General features: G+C 37.3%; 1 protein-coding gene across 1 annotated transcript in view; it reads left to right on the top strand.

Annotated features, from left to right (window-relative positions):
- Window positions 1-21,465, top strand: part of PRDM5 (PR domain containing 5) — a gene marked incomplete at both ends in the record, with an annotated part of 54,947 nt that overhangs the window by 20,518 nt on the left and 12,964 nt on the right. The window contains 7 exons of the mRNA XM_010284070.1: window positions 7,930-8,113; window positions 8,825-8,999; window positions 10,186-10,278; window positions 10,560-10,681; window positions 13,003-13,082; window positions 18,171-18,255; window positions 19,596-19,753. Coding sequence (XP_010282372.1) covers window positions 7,930-8,113; window positions 8,825-8,999; window positions 10,186-10,278; window positions 10,560-10,681; window positions 13,003-13,082; window positions 18,171-18,255; window positions 19,596-19,753 — 897 coding nt within the window. The remainder of the gene's footprint in view (window positions 1-7,929; window positions 8,114-8,824; window positions 9,000-10,185; window positions 10,279-10,559; window positions 10,682-13,002; window positions 13,083-18,170; window positions 18,256-19,595; window positions 19,754-21,465) is intronic.

Here is a 21,465-nt window from a genome sequence, read left to right as displayed (position 1 = left end):
TCATCTTTGACTGAGAAGGCAGAGGAAGTATTTTTAACAGCTATGCTATGAGTAATATTACAGTGTGGGTGCTAGAGGAGGACGGAAAGGTTGGAGGGTACCTGTGTATGTACCAATTGCTTTTCTGAGTGTTTTGCACAGCTGATTTGCTGGAGGCTTCTCTAACTTATGTAAAGTAGTAATTCAATGAATTAATCCTCTACTATATTTAAAGTAGCTTTAGAATTACAACTTTTGCATTAACAGAAACTGTATAAATTGTAATACTTTTTGCCCTGAGCTATTCCTAGCTATTTACTTATAAATATGACTCCTGATATGTAGCAAAAATGCATGGTAATTATAATAATCAAAAGGAAATGGCTCCTATCAAAAATACCACAGTTTTGTTCTTTCAGTTTTTAGACTGGTAGAGTATTATCTTTTCAATATTTGTTTATCCAGAATGGATAAGTTTATCTGTTTGTCAGTTGTAATTTTATTAAACACTCTCTGCTGGAGATTATTATGCAAAACAGATCTTGTTGTTAACATCGGAACTGTTTTATAATCAGAATTGCAGCCAGCTAGACCTTTAAATTCAAATCTTTTTTTACTAGCAAGCAGACACTGAGATGGTCTGCTGTAGTTTAGAAAACCATGAGTTAGAATAATGAATAGCAAAAACTAATGTGAAGGAGGATATTTACAGTAAGGTGGTAGAGTGGTTTAAAGTCATATTTCACAAATGTGTGTGTGTTAGTGTGGTATAATTCAGTGATGTCCTGGTTGATCTTGAGGTAAAAAACCCCTGTGCAGTAACAGTAAATGTCTGCAGAGGAAGATTAGTATGTGAGAGACAGCACTATAAGAAGTGTAGTAAAACTGGGTTATCTAAAAAGGAAGAGTATGAGAAGACACAAGGAAAGCAAGCATGAACTGTGTTAGGCTGCTTAATAAACATGCATATTACAGGACAGTTTTCAGGGCTACCTGAAACTTACTGGTGGCTTGAGTGTTACAAAGGAAAGCTTACTTGGTTATGCAATGTAAGAAGTAACATGAATGTGATTGCTGTCTTTGCATGCTCAGATGAGAGAACTAGAAATCTGCCCAATTCTTGGATTTTTTTTTAAATTTTTTTTTTTTTTAGGAAGAAGGAGAATTTTTTAATTCCAGGGTCGTATGCATTTATTGCATTATTATTGTTGAATACATACTAGTGCTGTTCAGGTATTCTGTTACTGAAGAATTCAAAATGAGAAGTTTCTGAAGAGTGAAATAAGTGGTTTTTTCCATCAGATGCCTTGAACTATGCCTACTACATTTTTGATTTTTTGCAACAGGAACATTAACAATACCAAAGCAACTGTGAGTCTGAAAATCATTTAGACCCTTTTCAGCACTGAGGTTAGAGAATCTTTTTTTTTTTTTTTAAATTTTAATTAAATAATTTCTGATTTTAGGCTCTCTTAATACTAAGCTGGTATATAGCATGGTGATATTAAGGTTCAAAATATCTACCATTCTTACCACTCCATGGATTTCTAAGGGCTTCTCTTCCCTAATTTTGCTATTACTAAGTGCTTTTGCTTCATGAGATACCATGTTATGAGGCAAAAATTTGGAATATGGCATTTGTTATAAGCACTACAATCTTTTCTTAAATGTCTGTGAAGGAAAAAAGTCTTTCAGCATTATATGTTAAATAGTAACTTGTAAAGTAAATGTAGTTGTCATTTACTTGTATTTTACATGGGGAGCAGGGTGGGAGAGAGGCACATGGAGGGAGGAAAGAAATCCTTGTGGGACTCAAATCCTTATTACTTCAGAGCATTGAATTGCAGGTGTGTCTGGGAATGTGGGCAATTGTAAGACAGCAATAAGGAAGATGGATGTGTTTGAATACGTGCAGGAAGGTGTGTGCTTATGTTATCTGCCAAGTCAAAAAGGTTTTTACTTTTTTCCCAAAGAAGCCAAGGCCTTTAAGAGGCTGAGTTATTGGCTATCTGTTAGATCCTCCTCATGCTTGCTAATGACTCTGTCCCTTCTTCCATTTGTATCTTCAGATATTCCTGTTCCCTGTGGGGAGTGATTTCATTACATTTGATATCAATGGAAATCTTTTCATTGCATTTGGAAGGCTTTAAATCTGAGTTGCGCAATCAAAAACATGCTGAACAGCTCTTGGAGGTGTTGAGCAGCGTCAGGTGCGTGGACTTTGCAAGTTAGCAGAGAGTGCTTGGCATCTCGTACAGCATAGGGTGCCATACAGGATGGTGCCCTGCTGTTGAAAGCTTTTTCAGTTGCTGAGCTCAGTGGTTACTTGTGGCAGTGAAAGTCACATGTGTGAACTTCTGTATATGTTTTACATGGTTTTACTAAGCCAGCATTTCTTAAAACAGTGAAATGCCACTTTAGTTAAAGATAGATTTGGAGTGGAACACTAAATCTGAACATCTGTAAAATTGGGGGATTTAGATCCAAAGTGGAAGCTGATGCCTATGGCTTTGGCTTCCTCCTCTTTTTGAGTTGAAAAAGGGAAAGATATTGAAAATTAAGCTTTCTCGATAAGTGTAAAGAATGCAGGGTCACTCCTGTGATGCTTTGGAAATAAAGAGTGGGAAGAGAGTTGGTATTACTGCTGGAGTGGTTAACATCCTCTGCAACAGATGCATGCTGAAAGCAGTATCCTCTGGTTAGATTTGTACAAGGATGTTGTGGAATAGTGGAAGAGAGCATATATCAGAAATGTTCTGGATGATGAGGCAGGGTGTACCCTCAGCAAATTTGCTAATGACACAAAACTGGAAGGAGTGGCTGATACACCACAGGACCGTGCTGCCATCCATAGGGACCCCAAGGAGAAATGGTCTGGCAGGAACCTTGTGCAGCTCATCAAAGGTAATTGCAAAGCCCCGCACCTGGGGAGGAGTAATCCCATGCTCCTTCACATGCTGGAGCCCAAGCAGCTGGAAAGCAGCTTTGCAGAAAAGGTTCTGAGATTTTTGGTGCCAGAGGCAATGGGCACAAACTGGAAGTCAGGAGGTTCCCTTGAACATCAAGAATTAATTTTTTTTTTTTTTTTTTTTTTTTACTGTGAGAGTGACTGAACACCAGCATGTGTTCCCTGTAGAGGCTGTGGAGTCTCCCTCCTTAGAGGTATTCAAAAGCCATCTGGACGTGGTCCTCGCCAGTCTGCTGTAGGTAACCCTGCTTGAGCAGGGGGCTTGGATGAGGCAGCTTGCAGAGATGCCTTCATTCTGCGATTCTCAGAGAAGGTATAGCTAAAGTTGGGAAACCTGTAGATTTCCTCTATAAAAAGAAGGATGTAAATGCATTGCTCAAATCTAAGCAAATGGATTATTTTTTTGTAATTGATGCTTTTTATTTTCTACGGAGCCTCTAAAAGAGACTTCCAAGAGTAAGTTCTTGGTTCATCTCTCAGTTCAGGATTCTCTAGGCTCATTAATATCTGCCAGTACTGGAAGAGGTGCCACACTGGGCACGTACTGAGCACACATCATTAAATGCTGCTAACATCAACTTTCAAGGCAAGGGGGGGGCAGAAAACGTGTTTTACTTTTCACAACAAAAGCTTTCAGTAAGGAGAGTAATCAAAAGTTCCAGTGCTTCTCTGTAGAGCCACCAGAATTGTGACATTGCTGGAATTAGTTTTTTGAACTCTCATTTTATTTTGTCCTCCCCACCGAGAAACAAGACTATTTTATTTTTAAGCTGGAAGATTGGAAAATGTCTACTGATTTGACACATACAGTGAAGGGTGGGAGGAATCCCTTTTGGCAGGGAAAAAAACATCTTCCAGCTCTCATTTCTGATGATACTGTACACATCATTCAAATTCCTGAGGAGTTTAACTGCAAGATTTGGGTATGTAGTATCATTACTGCAGTAAAACATGTTCTTCTGCAGATGTGAAACTAAAACCAATGGCTTCTGGTTTAATGCAAGATAATAACTGTAACCAAAAAATAAAGAGGAGTGAAGTCTATCACAATACAGAATATTCAGCTGGAAAAATATTCTAATCTTCCCCAAGAGTTATCACTAAAAACTGCAGTGTGGCATAAGAATGCAGGGGAAATACAGGAATTGCTGTGCTAGTTTAACCTCATGTTCTGTTTAATCTCATGTTCATGTCTCAGAGGTTGTCTACCTTAACGTGCAGTACAGCGCAACAGGAATAGATCAGTAGATAGAGCTGAGGCTTCTGCATCTCCTTTGTGTGGGGTTCGGGTGCTATACCTCAGACTAGATATAGCCTTGGTCCCTGGGCTGACTGTCTCCATTATATGTATGATTTATAGGTGTGTTTGTGTTTTGGATTGTCTGTTTTGTGTGGTTTTTGTTTTGTTTTTAAGAGCAGGCTGTCTGGGATCCATCTGCTTCCTGGCTGATGAGAGCCACAAACATGCTGAGTGGGACAGGGATACGTGCCTTAAACAGTCAGGCATTGTCCAACGTATGCCGTAGCGTGAAAACAAGAAAAGCTTCCCCCAGCCTCTTTGTCATCTATTTCCTCTTCCTTGCTTGAGAGGGCCAAGGGTCTGTTGGTCCCCAGCAGCACCTCTGGAAGGCTGCCTGGCTTCACCCACTCTCCCCCAGGGGTACCTGATCTGCTGTCCCTCTTTGGGAGGCATCGTTATTTTGATCGTGTCTTTCCTGGCACTGCATGCCCTTTCTGATCTTTCCTGTGCCTGAGGTTGTGGCTTTGTCTTCTCCTGCCACAGCCTGCAAGAAGTCACCTCCGCGTATTTCTTGGGTTGGGGTTTCTGCCCTTGCAGGCCTTGCCAAGGTTGGTTTTACTCTGGCAAATATGACGCCCTGGAGCTGTAGGCAAAGATCAGGAAAGGGAGTGTGCATGTTCGGAGAGGTAGCAAAGGAGCACTGGCAGAACAGGTAGGCTGCAGAGCTGGCTTGCTGCCAGGAAATTGGATGTGGAGGGAAGCCAGGTAGCGCGTTAAGAGGAGTGGTTGTGGGCACAGGGGAAACTTGGTAAGTATTAGGAAGGTGAAAGGGTTGGAGCCAGCTGATCAAGCTCTGGGAGGATGGAAAAGCCCTATGCTCCCTCAGGTTACACAAGACTGTCTGCTTCCTCCTCCTCCTCCTGTGTTTTCAGCTATCAGGAGTGATGACATATATCTGTCTTATGCTTTTGGATGAATGTGTGATGGGCTGTCAATGCTTGGCCCATGTTCCCTGTCAGCCTCCCCTCTTACAAAACACACGTGAAGGTGTGTAACTGGGTGGAAAAGCCAAGAATTTGAATGGCCGAGATGATTGTAGTGGAGCAAGAATGGGACAGCAGGAGCTGTTGGAACAAGAGAACTCTATTTGCTGGGCAGGTCAGTGTGGCCCACAGCCTAAAAGATGGCAGTTGAGTCAGGGAGCGAGAGAAGCAAAGTGGAATAATAAACCAGGAATAGGGTGAAGGGACGTTGTCATGCCACCATGACCAGCACTTGGAGTTTTCTCCCAGGGACCACTGTGGCCTGCTGCAGATGAACATTGTTAATGAAACAACCATCATGGCCTACCTAAGCAGATGGGCAGGTGGAATAACTGCAGATGTGCTCTTAGTAAATGGGTGGATTATTAAAATTATTTGAAAGATTTCTTACTACATTCTCTGTGTCTGTGTCTGCATGCATGTAGATAAATGTGCTTCATGCAGGTTCTGCTGGTGGAAGGAGAGACTTAAATTCCTTTATGGTTCTGGAGAACTTCCATTGGTTTCACTGAAAATGCTGCCTGAGGAGTTACTACAGTGTGGGTATATCTGGATTAATTAGTGCTCCAAATACATGACTATTAGCATTTGTTTGGCTGGAAAAGCCAAACAAATTAGCCTTGGAGGAGGAATGAGTTTGAGCTGTGTTTTAGTTTGGGTTGGCACCGAAGCTAATTTCTTTTCAATGCAAATGCAACCAAGATCACTCAAGCATTGAGAGTCCATAGTACTTCTTCCATAAGTCTTTTTACTAACCGAAAGTACACAAATGGGAAAGAACCAGGATGTTTTTAGACACAAAGAGCTATAAAATAAGTCCCAGATGCACGAGGCAAGTGCAGAGATGGTAAGGATGCAGCAGCATTAAGAACTTGGTTTTTGGGATTCATGCACTTGGTCTAGGTTAACCTGAATGATTACTTCTGGTTGCTGTTCTCCCACATTTACCGTGTGGTGTAAGATGTGTCGCATATAATCTCATTGAAAGGTGTGCTGTTCAGTTCTTACACTTATGAGCTATTTAGTTCTTATTGTAATGAGTAAGTTTGGGACTTTATTTTTGCCTGGGGATACATGATGCTTTTTTTTTTTTTTTTTTTTTGGGGAGCCAGTAATAGGTATGTGCTTCCATTTATAAGGTTGTCTTGCTTTTAGAATAAGGTTGTCCTAAACAGTGATATATTGGAGGTTTACCCCAGCAGTTTTATCCTAAGTGGAGACGGAGTGTAGAAAGGCCTTTTACTTTTCTTCATGTCAAGAGTTTCAGTACATGATTTGTTTTGAGTTTAGGTTGTAGTAAATTAAAGGTCTCTGCGACCTGACAGAGGCATGTGAAAAACAGCAATTTCTAGATGTATGCAAAAGTTAGGGTGGCATGCTGATAGATATCTGGACTGCAGAATATATTTTGAAAAAAATTCATAATTTGTTTTGTTTTCAAATGCTGCTGTTGAGATAAGAACAGAAAAGTGGTGCGTCCTTGAAAGCAGCAGCTGTAACAACTCTATTGAATTAAATAGGTTTCACTCTTGTGTGACAGTATGTTGTGTAATATATAACAGACCTTCTAAAGCTCGAGGAATACTGCATCCCTGTTGACAGTCTAAATTAATCTTAGTATATTACAAAAATTAAAAATCATTATCTTGTCCTTGTGCTATGAAGCTTGTTACAGAGTAAGTGGCTAGATGTAGTGTAAAGAAGCTTCAGTTAACTTTTCTGGATGTTAATCAGATAAGCTTTAAGATTTATGATAGAACTTGGAAGTCTTTGTTGTGCAAAAAAAAGTCTCCTTTGGCGCTTTGGTTAGTACCTAAAGCCGTTGGTTCACATATGGCAAAAAAAGCAGCTCTGTATATTAGCTTAGGAGACAGCTGGTTTTGCTATAGCTCCCTGCCTCCCCCAGCCAACCTTGGTAACTGTAGATAAACATTGTCAGAGACCAAAGTTGTTAGCTTATCTATTTGGAAGCTTGTTTATTCACTGTGGAGAAGATTTTGGACCTTATTATTATGTAGTTTGTCCTCTTATGCAGAATCCTTGGCCTGCGGTGGATCTGTGTATCTACATTGATTTAAACCAGCAGAAGGTTTTGATCTAGTGGTTTAAGGTGTGTTTTAGAGTTGTGCCTGCTAACTTGATAGTGAAGATCATAGAATATGATAGAATATAAAGATAACTGACCAGGGTTGAAAGCCTGTTCTTGAAGAAGGTGGGGAATTTTAAAGAGGGAGGAGGAGAGAGAAAATATGTAAATGTGCTACTGGAAGCTGGATTATAATTCACGTGGCCAACAGGGGACAGAGCTGAAACTGTATTGGTTTTTTAAATTTTGTTATTTTTCTAATACTTGAATGTTTCATTTTCAAACTCTGAAGTTCTTGTCAGGCAGAGTGTGGCGGGAGAGGAGGACTTTAACACCACCTTCACCTTGGCCTAGGCTGCAGTGCAAATTGGAAAAGCCTCACAGGTGAGGCAGGGGCATATTTCCAGAATACCAGGATAGAAAGGCACTTTACCCATGCAGCCTCACTAGGAAAGAAGTCTCAGAAGGACTGTTCTATCATTGTGCTCTCTGAGGAATGGAGCCAGCCCTTCCATAGCTGAGGGCTAGTATTAGTTCAGGGTCCCATACTTGTCTCTAGATTTTACTTTTTCTGACATAATTATTCATTGCTTCTACTTACTATTTGCAACAGGAAGGGGAAAATATTTTCTATCTGGCTGTGGAAGATATTGAAACAGACACAGAACTTCTGATTGGGTACTTGGACAGTGACATGGAAGAAGAGGAGGAGGAAGAGGAAGAAGTAACTGTTATCCAGGAAGATGAAGACAGTGGCACCAATAAAGAAGTGCAACCAGCTGGTGAAAAAATTGCAGGTGAACAATGTATAAAAATTGCTTGAGGGCTTAAAAGTAGTGACAAAGAAGAAAGAGAACACTAACTGTATAGGATTGGGGAACTGGAAGGCTCCCTAGGTTTAGTCTGAGCTCTTGTGTGATTTTTATCTCTTTATTTTGGTTTGAGTTGATGTTCTTTTCTTTACCGAATAAGAAGCAGCCAGTTATGTGAAGTATTGAGTGAATGAGTGAGCCTAGATTTCATGAGAAGTTACTGTTGATTGTTGAACTAAAGACTGAGTTCATTTCACCTGACATATATGACACATGTTTTATGAAAGCTAAGTTTTTCCTCCAAGAGGGTTAGTTTCCCTCTTACTGGGGAAGAGAGAAATAAACCTTTTCGTAAAGCTGTTCAGCCAATACTAAGGTAGGATGTTTAAGAAAAGGTAGGTGACCTGAACTGTCTGGTGAATTCTCAGCATCTTTATCAAAGTAGGGACAACCTGGATGACTAATTTAGGCTAACAGCGTAAGTCACACCCAATTTAATACTTTGCATCCATTTTCAATAATACTGATGGTAATCCACTCAAGATAGGCTGTCTATAATTCATTGAGAGACAATGTATTTTGTGAATTTTGTGATGCCATTTTGCTTAATCTGTTTCTGGCAGAGTGTCTGTTTTAGTGTAACCAAAATATTCCCTGAAAACTATTCCTTTACTGTTTTTGCCTTCAATCATGCAGATCCCCTCACCTGTAAAGACAACCATGCATGCCCAAACTGTGAATCCAGTTTTGCCAGCCAGGAGATTCTAGCTGAACATCTTCAGACTTTGCACCAAAAACCCAGTGAGGAAAAGGAATTTAAGTGCCGAAACTGTGGAAAGAAATTCCCTGTTAAACAAGCTCTACAGAGACAGTGAGTAGAAACAGGAGTGTAGAAGCAGGAGTGTGTTTTTTCAGGGATCATCTAAATCAATTTCATTCAATTATTTATTTCTCTTGGCTTAATCACAATTTAAGCTTTAGGTTTTATGCTTATGTATTTGTACCCTTACCCTTTACATTAGTCTTTTAATGTGTTAATTCCTTGTATTTGTTGGAGGCTTCAATTTGAATTGCAAAAATGTCACTAATTTTTTACATTTTCAAGTTGTACACTGTAGACCAGATCAAAGCTGCTGTTTGGTGCAAAACCCTTGATCTCCATCAGTGGACTGTTTAGTAACTTAAGAGATGTAATTTTTAAGCTGTGGATGTTGTTCCAGAATTAAAGTAAGATTTAGAAGAAAGTAAATATTGATTTAGAGGGACAAAAAAAAGGAAAAACAATGCTTCATGTTTGCTTAATTAAATATTTAGGTGATGAAAACAAACAAATAGAAACATGAAAGATGTGAGATTTAACAGCACATCTTTACTGTCCTTGATAGTGTAAATATGCAGTTTTGTCACTAACGTTTACAATTACACTTTTGTACAAAAATGTAACTGTTGCTTGCAATTAAATAGATCTATTACCTTTTATTATACATTTAATTAAAGATAGTACAGTAGATGCTTAAGTGATTATAGATAGTACATTTAAGCTAACTCTCGTATTGAAACAGACTCATATTGCACAGAACACACTTAAGGCTGCTCTTGTAATAAATTGGTCTTTCTTACATTTGAATAATGTGAACATTCCTAGAACTGGCAGCTCTATATGAGCTCTGTGTTCTTTCATGGAAATAAATAAAATTATATAGTGGAGAAATATTTGGTGGAGGCAATTAAATATTTTCTCTTGAGCTTAGACTTGTTCCTTGTAGTCTATAGTGGAAGCTGGATTTCTGCTGTATAGCTAGTTAAGTAAATTTTTACATCATGCAAAGTAAGATTAGTCTGGTGTGAGGATACAGCAGCATGATCCTGACTGTTGCTGTTTATGCATTTGATTAGTTCCACTAAATTCCATGAGACTTCACATATGAAATAGATTACTCACCTACTTAAAGATTTGTAGAGCTATAGAGCTCTTGTAGAGCTGTTTTTAGATACTGCAAGCCTGTGTAAGTTTAGAATGTTCTCCTTATTTATTTAACTTTTTTATTTTTCCTTAGTGTACTTCAGTGCACAGAGAATATCAGCCCAGGAGACTCTTCAAGAAGTTTTCAGTGCTCTGTTTGCAATACTTCATTCAGCTCAGAATCGAGGTTTTGTGTCTGAGTTACTGGACTGCTGTCATATCATTGCTGGCCTCCCTTTGCATGTTAGCTTTCAAGCTTGTTAGTTTATGTGAATGCTAACAGTGAAAGAAGTCAAATGCTTTCATTCCTATTTGCTGTAAGTAATGCATGAAGCAGCCTTGGAACTCTGCAGTGCAGCATGCGTTAAGCTCAGAGTATTTGCTATGTGTCTGGTTTCTGCAGATACTGCTTTATGTGTTGGTGTTTGTTTTTGTTTTTGTTTTTTTTTTACCGGTTATGCCATATAGTTATGAACAGCACAAGGAGGCATGCAAAGGGGATGCCAGATTCATATGCAAGGCAGATAGCTGTGGCAAGAGGTTCAAGAGTAAGGATGCCCTGAAAAAACATAAAGAAAACGTTCACAGTGGTAAGAAAGAGTTTAATGTTTCTTTGGGGAAAAAAACCCTCTAACATGTTCCTAGCCTTAAATTTGCAGATCAGTGTAAACATTGTCTTTGGTTTCTTTTTTAATGGATTCATTTGTATCAAAAAGAAAATTAAAAAATAACTAATTGCAAGAGTAACTACTCTTCCTCCCCCAGGGAGGAATTACTGTATGCCAGATGAATCATTAGTCTACTGCAGAAAATGTAATAAAAATCTGGAGAACTTTAAACTAGGCAAATAATAAAGCAAAACATTTCAGTTGTGAGGAAGACCAACCACTGGCACGAACCGCTACAGGAAGTGGCGAGTTCTTGATCTTTTGGTATTTGCAGGACACAATGGGATGTCTTTCTGGAAGACATGCTTCACAAACGATTAGGCTTGATGAGGGTATTGCATAAAATTCTATAGCCTCTGTTGTGCAGGAAGCCAGACCAGACAATCCACTAGGCTTGATACGCCTTAGTGTGTTTATATCTGTGCACTGTGAATCAATAGTTTTCAATCAAACCTCACTCTGTTTTCGTGAAAGGGCAAAATACTGCTCTCAGGTCCACAGTGCAGATCTCAGTTCTGGCATTCTGCTCTCTCTGCATGTCCCATCTCAATGTCAATGGAAGATCAGTATGTGTGGGGACAGCAGAATACCAGAGTGCAAAGAAAACAGTCTTTAGTTGATGGTGGCAGCACTGAGATGCTTTGTAAAACTTTCGTTACATGAAATCTCTTTCTTCTGCCAAACTCTTACTGTGTACAGAAACCTTTCTATAACCATTTTTAGAAAAGATTGTCTCCTTTTTTCAGTATCAATAAGAATTTTTTTCATCCATGAGCATTGTTATGTTTAGGCTTATCTTTGGTCGGTTATGTAGTGGTATACAAATTCTACAGTTCTCTTGAATGGTCACTCCAGACACAACAGAGCAGATGCCTGGAGGATATTTTTGCTCTGCCTGCACAATGTGTAGAGCTTTTATTTTACCACTTGGGAGTCTTAGAAATCACAACTGATGTCAGTGCAGGAAAGAAAATAAACTACTGCTGTTGAGGGACATTTCTAGAATTCCTCCCTGCCTTGTGTTACCTGGAGGCAAGGGAAAGTGGCAAGGATTGTTGCATGTGTTGCCTGTTACGCAAAGCTATGAACAGATACTTACTACCACCTTTCACTCCTCTGAAAAGGCCTTATTAATGTTCTTGTAAGTTGAAGTACTAGCTCTATCCCTGTAGTTATGTGTATATCAGTATATATAAATACTTATCATAAGTTTTATAAGAGCAAATGCATATGTGAGATTAAGTACTTTTTTATACTACAAATTTAAGTATTGAACTAAATAGTTGAAAGCGTACATTGTAGTAAGAAGAATCAACATAATATGAATTCTTTTAGGACAGCAAGAGCAGGAAAGTTAGAGGATGCTGAGAGTTTGAAAAATTGAGCTGGAAGCCATCTAATGAGTTTGTTTAAGATCCGTACTGCCTCTGTGCTTGACTAAGCGGTACTCTTTCATTCTGTGTCCATTCTTTTTAGTGTTCAGTGTAATGTGAACATTTTTTACATAAGCTAGGAAATATCTTGCATGGGCATGTAATTATAAACAAAGAATTAGGTTTGTGATCTTGTAATAAAATAGCGTTGTGAGTTATTTAAAATGAATTTCAGAAGGTAAATAATAGATAAACCTAATTAAATGCTGTGTCACTTTTTAAAGCAACTGTGAAAAGGGAAGGAAAATACATCTTGTAGCTGACCTGTAGCTTGTTTTGTAATTTATATTTTAGATGAGATTGAATTAATGATCTGGTGCTAATACAACTTCCCTGTCTTGTTCAGTTAAAAACCATTGATGATATTTTATATAGTAGGATGCTTAATGCTTTCTGAATAAAGAAAAATGGGAAATTGTGGTTTTGACTTCAGTTTTGGATGTTTTTTGTCATTGCTGCACTAACTCCTGTGTTGACTTCTGGAAGAAATCAACTGTTCACTTATAAAGTGAGTTGTTCTTAGTTGTGAATTGTGCTCTTCATATTGGATTGGTGATGTGTGATAACATCTATTTGAAGGGTTTTTTTCTTTACTGTTTGAGTTTTCTTGATTTACATTCCATCAGTAACTGGTTTGTTGGACACCCACAGAGAACTCCTGATACGGAACACTTTGAAGATGGCATACAAATGTAAAAATCTTATGTCAGTCAAATGACCTGTGAAAAGTCACAGACTGAGTGGCAATATTTAAGTTCTTTCTTAGCACTTCCTTTTTAAGATGTTGGTGGTATTTTGTTTCTGTTTCAGGAAATTCTAGGAAGAAGCTGATGTGTTCAGTGTGCAATAAGAAATGTTCCTCAGCAACAAATCTCCAAGAGCATCGAAAGGTCAGTAAGATGAAGGCTAACCCACAGCAGGCTTTGACTTCACTAAGATGTGAGACTGTGGTGCTTAGGTCACTTGAAAACTGCTGTAATGCAAACCCTTGGGTAATCTCTTTCATGGTTACAAAACCAATGCATTTTATTGTGGGTATTTATTTTTCTAATCACAATTGGTTAAACCGAAAATATTACTGAAGTGTTAGTGCATCTTTTACCAAATACAAAGATATTTTTCTTCTATCACTTATGCATTCCAACATCAAGTCAAAGTTGCCTACTGTTCTTCAGCATTCTTAAATACTAAGCTAAATGTAGAAGTATGTTATGTAGTAGTAGGATACATACAGACCATGAAATAGGTTCATGAGCCTTCAGTTTTTGTACAAAATACAATCAGTCTTTCTTATTACTTTGTGACACACCAGTAAGGGTGTTATTTGTAATTTATTTATGCAGTAGTAAAAAAATTTCTTCCTCAAAAGTGAAACTTTAATGTCTTTTTGTTTATGCACATAATCTTTTATAACCAGAACAGGAGGGGTTAACAGTTTGAAAAACAGCTATTGGAAATAAGGGGGTTCGTACAGAAATACAGATGGACTATGAATATGAGATTCTGAATCCATTATACCCAAAGGAAGTCCCTGCAAGATTAATTTGATAAATCACTAAAACTCAGGAGATTCTGTTTTTACAAAAAGCTACATTGTACTGTTTATCAGATTAACTGTAGGTCTTTAATAATGCCCTGGTTATAACCTGAATCCATTGAGGCTAGAGATGACATCAATTAAAATATGTTGTTGTAAAGGAAATGATGGGCCCCCTACTTTTTAATTTGTTTTTCTCCTTGCTTGTATTAGTATGCTCTGCATTTCTTGTCTAACGGGGCTATACGCTGCTCCGCAGACCAAATCGTGGTATGCCTTGCCACATGTAATTACAATTTTTACACATCAGTGCACCTTGTGGTGGCCCTGAAAATGCATAATATCATGGTTAGTGTGTCCATTTTGTTAAAATGTTTGTTTTGTTTCAGTACTTGTAATTCTGTGCAGACTCTTGACACGCACTAACAAGTTTTTCAAGTAGCAGTGATGATAGCTCATTTGAGCACTTCTTCATCTTAAGAATCACCATGAAGATTTTGTGCATAAAACTTCTTTATTTCCTCTTCTTGATTGGCTCCTCTTTAAAGACATTCAGACAATAGATATTTCAGATTCACACATCTACATCAGATAGTGAAGGAGCTTGCATGTAGGGCTCATGCCTTCTTGTTTGTTTGAATTTGTTTTGTTTGAATTTGTTTGAATTACTTTGCTTTTGTAGGAAGTGGGGTGGAATCCGTCAAACATTGCCAAAAATATTTAGGCAATAAAAATAGTAAGAAAATAGTAGATGAAATAGGGAGGAAAACAGATTTTTTTTTTTTTCACCCATTTCCTATAAATGTAAAGAAATAAAAGTAGGTAATAGAAGGGTAAAGTGTAGGAGGTAACAGAAAATAAGCCCAAACAACAGAAAGAGAAATCTGGCAAACACAGAGAAAGATTGTAAAAAGAGTGGCTATAGGGGAGATTGAGATATGTTTGTTCTCTGAAAACATGGTCATTCACATCTGTAGCTTTCATGTCATCTTTGATTTAAACCCATTTTTAGCTATGCACAATTAAATTTATCTGTTGTCATCTTCTGTCACTTAGTCCTACCATTTTGTTTTCTAGACTTGTATCATGCTAATTTTTTGGTGGCATGATGCTTACAAAACTCTTAACAACAGTTAAGATGTTGATCTGCTGACATTATTGCGTTTTGTGGTGATCAGTATCTTTTTGTTTTCCATTCTGTCTGTATCCATCTGTTCTCTTTTGTCTTATCCTCCAATTGTAAAGTGACATCCTTCTATCTGGTCTGTATAGTAGTCCATGATTTGGGCTGCTAAGTGATACGGTAGCATAAAAAAAAAAAAATTCCCAGCAAACCAACTTGTGAAATGCTGTACAGGAGCTTTCAGAAAACTGGGTAACAGAAAGAAAAAGTTTGTTTTAAAATCTCCTTTCTGCAGTTTTGTGATATCTATTGCCACAGCAAAAGAAACACCATCTGAATGATACCCTGATATTAAGTTCTGAAGTTTAAGTAAAATGCAAAATTCAATCATTCAATGATGATAATAGTGAGCAAGCAAGCGAGGGGAGTGTCGTTGTCTTTGATGCAGGTTCTTGCTAAAGGGTTCCTTTTGTACCTTTGAATATAGGTGTGTCATCTTTTGGATTTGAATTGCTCACAGGAACTTAAACTTACAAGTGAGCATATACATGTGAATAGCACAGACTGCCAGGCCTCTCCACTGAGGTTTTACAGTTCTGTAAGTGGAAGGGGAAGAAAAATTCAAACAAAGCCCAGCATTGCTGATTTCTTTTACCAGCATGATGCAGTCAGAACAGAGTGCTGCACGTTCAGCACTTGTAGGTAGATTGCGGGGGAGGGGGGGTAATGTCTTTTCTGGCTGTACAGCTGTGGGGACAGTTTCTGACTGTTGTTATAGGTGTTTTCAATGGTAAAGTAGCTAATTCTGTTAAGTAAGAAGATTAAGGACACCTTTGAGTATAAGGCAGTAAAGCTCTTGACTTTGGAAAAGGTCATAAAACAAATGCCTGTATGAAATTATGCAGGATTGTGCTTCACTGGTAAGACTAGTTTGTGCTGTTGGCCTCCTGGATTTCCTAGCAGATTTCTTAATATGAATCTGTAAGATTCCATTAAGAGGCATGCTGTAGCATAGTCTGCTGGAGAGAAAGCGACAGAACCAAGAAGGATCCTACTCATCACGTGTTCTAAGAAGTTGAGAGTGTTTTATTGTTTATGAACAATCCTTGATTCCTTCTTAATTTTCTTTGTTGTAGAGATGGACTTCCTGCAAAATTATGGTGAGGAGAGTCACTCTTAAAGATCATCTGTGATTCCTCCTTCCCCCCCACCTTTTTTCACCTGCTACTTCAAGCGTCTCTGTGTTGGGGTGTTTTTCTGCCTATTTTGTTTGGCACCGGGCAGTGTTTTGTTCTACTGTGCAATCTTTAATTTTCTTGATCGTTACGAAAACCGTAGAAAGGTAGTGGAATCCAACTTTTGAATATCACTTTAAAATTATCAATAACATTTAATAATTTCAATTAGATGCAATATTCTCATATTCTTGCTCTCTCAAAGCACTGCCTTCCAACAGACAGAGTCTCATTCAGTTCTTGGAGTGATAGATTGAAATTCAAATCAGTATTTGGAAAAGCTGATCATGGATTACTTGTATTTTCAAAGTTTTAGGTCAATTTCACCTCCAAAACCCTTTTGAATTACCTTTTGCTTTTCAGTAGGCCTAATGAAAATTATAAGATTGTCAGTCCTGTAAGTGAAGGAGTATATTTATCTGAGCATATTAATCTTGTTCAGATGCTTGCTGTTTTATATGGCACTTAGCAAATTGTTATCTGAAGGTGTAGCTCAGCAAATGCCTATGAAACAATTCTGACTTCAATGTAACAGAGGTTTATGTTGGTAGCTGTTGCAGCCCTCTAATGAGATGAATTTTGTTATACGAGTAAATCATTGCATGAGCACTTGTCTGTGGTATTATAGCCTGTGTACTCACAGAGCATGTTACTTGACAAGGTTTCTTAAAATGAAAATCCGTTTGAATATCATTATTCATAAAAATATTTGCTATATTTTATTACTGTTTTTTTACCATGTAGTTGTGCACTTTTTCTAAAGAACTGATTAAAGAATGTATGTAGAATATATATTTGATAGCTGTAGCTTTTTAATGCACATGCACACAAGGCTCTGTTTTGATGCAAATTAATCTGAAATGCAGCTTAAATATCCTATAAACAGGATATTTAGAACGAATGATCTTCATTCGAGTTTACCACCTTATTCTGTCTGAGTATTTTGTTAAGCACCACTGTCCAAAGTGCGAAAGTTTGCAGAGACTGTAGGAAATGGCATAACCACTTTTCAGCTTATTATAACATTTAATTTTAATTTTATTTAATTCATAAAATAAAAACATGGTGAGGCAGAATACTTATGGAGAAACTCTTTTTGGGGTGTTTTTTTTTTGTTTGTTTGTTTGTTTGTTTTAAGTGGAAGTCTTAGTTGAGCTTGCTTGTTTACTGTGCTGTCTGCAAATGTTTTTCATTAGAGTATTGTGTTGAACCTTTGATACTTGTTATTTTTAGCTGCTAGGTTCTACAGAAAGTCTATAGAGTTCTCCAAAAAAGCTTTATGAAATGTGATCTCTGCCCAGAAGTTTTACTGTCTAAGGTTGCAGTTCCAAAAAGCCGAAATGTATGTTCGGTTGCACTGTGACTAGGTTGAGGAGGGGCTGCTGATTGCAAACGTAATACAGAGCAGAAGGTGAATAGTAATCATGATAGGTAAAGAACTATATATGTGTTGTGATTTTTGGGGAACAATAAATAACACAGGATTTTTTTGTTTTGTTTTTTTAATTTGAATATCAGCAGTTGCAGCTTTCAGCGTTTAGTCCTTGATGACGTTATGTACTGCGATGTTGAAAATGGTGCTAATGCTTACTGCATTTACAGTTTAAAAGACACTTCTGCCCCTCCAGTGTCTTGCCTCTAAAAGCATTTAAGAGAAACAATCCTGAAAGAGTTTGATAGTACTTGTTTTTTTAAAATTCTTACAGTAGTTATGAAGGTAGTTACTGTGTTATTTTTACTTATGTCATATTGGCTAAAAGAAAATGTTCTGAATATTCTGCATCTGGTATTTTAATGCTTTCATAATACTGATATTTTAAATGGATCTGATATTGCAAATTTGCATAACCTGTGTTTCTAAATATAGTTTTAGTGATAAATTTTTGTTAGCAATGATGAATATTTATTTTTGAGAGATACTGTTGTACACCAAGGGACTAGCAAAAGAGGGAAGGCACAGAATATTTATGAATATTAGTAGAGCTACTGACTACGAAACAGTCTATTAGAGAATTTCTGTATATATGATGTGTGATCTTGTTTAAGACATGTATTTAATTATCATTAAACACTCGTTTTGCAGGTCCATGAGATCTTTGAGTGTCAGGAATGTGACAAGAAGTTTATTTCAGCTAACCAGCTAAAACGCCATATGATAACTCACTCAGGTAACGTACAAAAATAACACAAACCTATCTATATTGTGTATATGTATTTAATGTATATTGAATTTTACCTGAATTAGTTTCCTATAGAAGGCTTGATAAATTCTGTGTTGCCCTGAGCTGTTCAAGCAAATCTCGGGTTCCAATGAAACCATTTAAGCTATCCTTGCTAAGCCTTTCAAAAATCCAAGTGTAATGCTATAGTCTTCTTCCTGTTGCTCCTTTGTCAAGCTGTTTTTTCATGCTAGCTGTGGTAGGTGATGTCAGGTAGCTGGAATGGGGAAAAAGATCGCTACTTGGCTTATTGAGGAGGTGAAGAACCAGTGGGTGAGGTTTCATGTTGAAGAGAAGAGGATGGGAGCTGGGGTGTGCTCTCAGCTAGAGATCTGTGATCAAAGGGGAAACATTTATTCTCATATATATATATAAAAAAATAAAAATATATATTTATTTATTTATTTGTTTATTTATTTAAGTGGACTCATGTGTACATAGTTTCCAGTTAGAGGAAAGCAACTCATCCTCCGCACCATTTCATAGACCACACACAAATGTTTCATTGTGCCTGTCCTCTGCCAGAACAGGTCACTGTGAGTGGGTAGTGGCCTGTCCGTAATTTTGGCATGATGACACAGATTGGCTCTGCCAGGATTTCTGATCACTGTGATCTAGTGTTTCTGCATCTTTCACCAGTGATTAGAAACACCAGCCAACACAATGGAAACACAAACATTGCTCTGTCAAATACATTAGCATGTAAAAAATGCAGGTTTTTACAGTGGCACAGGCTTATAATTGAACTATTTTCTCAGTATCAGTCCACACCAAAAGCTTATTTCTTATGACACAATCTGTATCTCAGAGGCTCCTAGTTTTCTTTTGACACTTTTGGATGAGCATTAATGTAGTTAAGTTGCAGTCACCAGTTGAAGCATAAAGGCTTTTTGCATAGGAAATTTTGATTTTGGAAGCTAATATGTATATTGTTAATTAAGTTTTAAAACATTTAAACTGTCATGCCCTCTTTCACATTTGTAATCTGGAAACAGGGTTTTCCTCTTTGAAGTCATTCTCTTTTGATTTAAGCTAATTAATCAGAATTTAGTTTTAGCAATGATTATTGCAAAGAATGTGCCAATTTCTTGAGATATACCATGGCTCATCTTTTGTGAAGTGACTTAACTGTCTAACATAAAGGGCATTAGATGTCTTTCTAATTGGTTTAATCTTAATTGGGTTGACTTAATTGCAAAAATCTCTCTGAGGAGATGACTGTGTCTGCCTTTCATCTTCTCCCCCTGTATAAACAGGAGATTAAATGTCCCCCCACTCATTTTCTGCAGAAAAACGCCCCTACACCTGCGAGGTTTGCAATAAGTCCTTCAAACGACTTGATCAAGTGACTGCACACAAAATAATACACAGTGAAGATAAACCTTATAAATGCAAGCTTTGTGGAAAGGGATTTGCCCACAGAAATGTTTACAAGAATCACAAGAAGGTAAAGCACTCTGCTGTTGTTGTTTACAGGTCTGCCAGCCTCAGATTTGCAGATTTTTTTTCTTTTAAGTGGTTCATCATTAAGCTCTGGCATGCTTATAAACATGGGATTAAAGTATTGGAGAATGTATTTTTTCAGTGCTCTTTGTTATAACCAAAATCTCAAAATACTAAAGCAATTCTAGTTAAAAAAAAAAAAAAGTTAAATAAGCAGAAGAAAATCACAGTTGCTTGGTTAAAAGCATCAAATAAATCCCCAATTTCTGTTTTTTCTTGAGTGGGTTTTTTTTCTTTTTTAATCAGTTAAAAATTTAACTGATCCAAAATGTCTTCACATTTTTTGTTTCTTATTATTTTTAAATACCATATTTGAAAAAAATAAGTGTAGTCCTGTTGCAGTCATTGTTGGACACTGCAGCAGGTGCTTTATAACTATACCAGATTTGCACTGGGTAGTGTTCACACACTAAAGCAACATCAGAAAAAATTTTACCTGAAAAATAGGCTCAGGAAGTGATGCTCCGCTTCTTTTGATTTAAGCTCAAATCTGCTTGGCCTAATTTCTATAATGCCTGTCATTATTTTTAACTGGGGTTACATTTGTAATGGCAAGGCTATATCTATGACTGAATTACAAGACTGTAAAGAAGAAAGAAAGAAAAAAAAAAAAATTACCTGTCTGGTTTTGTGCCCAGTATTTGAAACTCTTTGCTTTTTCCTTTTTTTTCCTTTACATTTTTTAAATACTCCCCCTTTCTTCTCCCCTTTTGATGAAACTGATATACCCATACTTACAAGTCTTTTGCAGTTTGGCTCATGTTATATGCCATCTGGGAATTTGGCACAGGATCTTTGCACCATCTCTTGCACTTTGAGCCATAAATCATGTAAGAGTAATAATAATGTCTCTTGTAGGATGAAATGGTGATGACTGTCTAAAACAGAAAGCATGCAGAAGCCTGCTGAAGGATAAGATTAGCTCCCATATATGCTGTGGTTGTATCTTATGTTTCAGACTTTATTAAGAAAATGGTGCAGAATCTCACAAATTGGGTATATTCTAAGGAAAATGTATAAAAAAAACTACCTGAGAAGATACTTCTATATGTTAAATGAATACTTTTTACATATTTCCTTACATTAATTTGCAGTTGATGACTGGTAGGGAGTTTGGGCTGAAAACAGAATTCAGGATTAAGTGTGAATGAGTAAACACTTTGACCCAATTCTGTGTTTAAAGCAGCAGCACCACTAACATAAGCAAGGATTAGAGGCTCCACTTAATGGGAAAAATATTAAAATTTAGACAGATTTAGTGAGTGCCTAATTTTGACAGAATTCCTTAAAGCATGTTGGAATATTTATTTCCTGAACCTGTTTCCACATAGTACTGGCTGTAAATCAGCCCTGTCCTATGATGAAAGAAACTTATTCCTATGTTTACATAAAGTTTACCGAAACAGCTGTGAATATTCACCCATCTACATTCTGATTTCACTTGTTAAATGAAGAGATGAGCATGAAAGACAGGAGGCTGAAACTGCTTTTTTAGACACATCTCTCTCCACTGAGAAAACAATGTAAACAAGGAGAGATAGTACATATTGGAGAGGAGTATGGATGTATATACACAAAAGTAATTGTAAGGTATAAGTCAAGGATATGGTAGTTTGGGATGGCAGAATAGTTTTAGGTGCTATGATTTTGGGAGGG

The sequence above is a fragment of the Phaethon lepturus genome, unplaced genomic scaffold (genome assembly GCF_000687285.1).
Source record: "Phaethon lepturus isolate BGI_N335 unplaced genomic scaffold, ASM68728v1 scaffold15293, whole genome shotgun sequence".
Lineage (NCBI taxonomy): Eukaryota > Metazoa > Chordata > Aves > Phaethontiformes > Phaethontidae > Phaethon > Phaethon lepturus.
The sequence above is the reverse complement of the archived record's forward strand: the minus strand, read 5'-3'. Positions and strand labels throughout refer to the sequence as shown.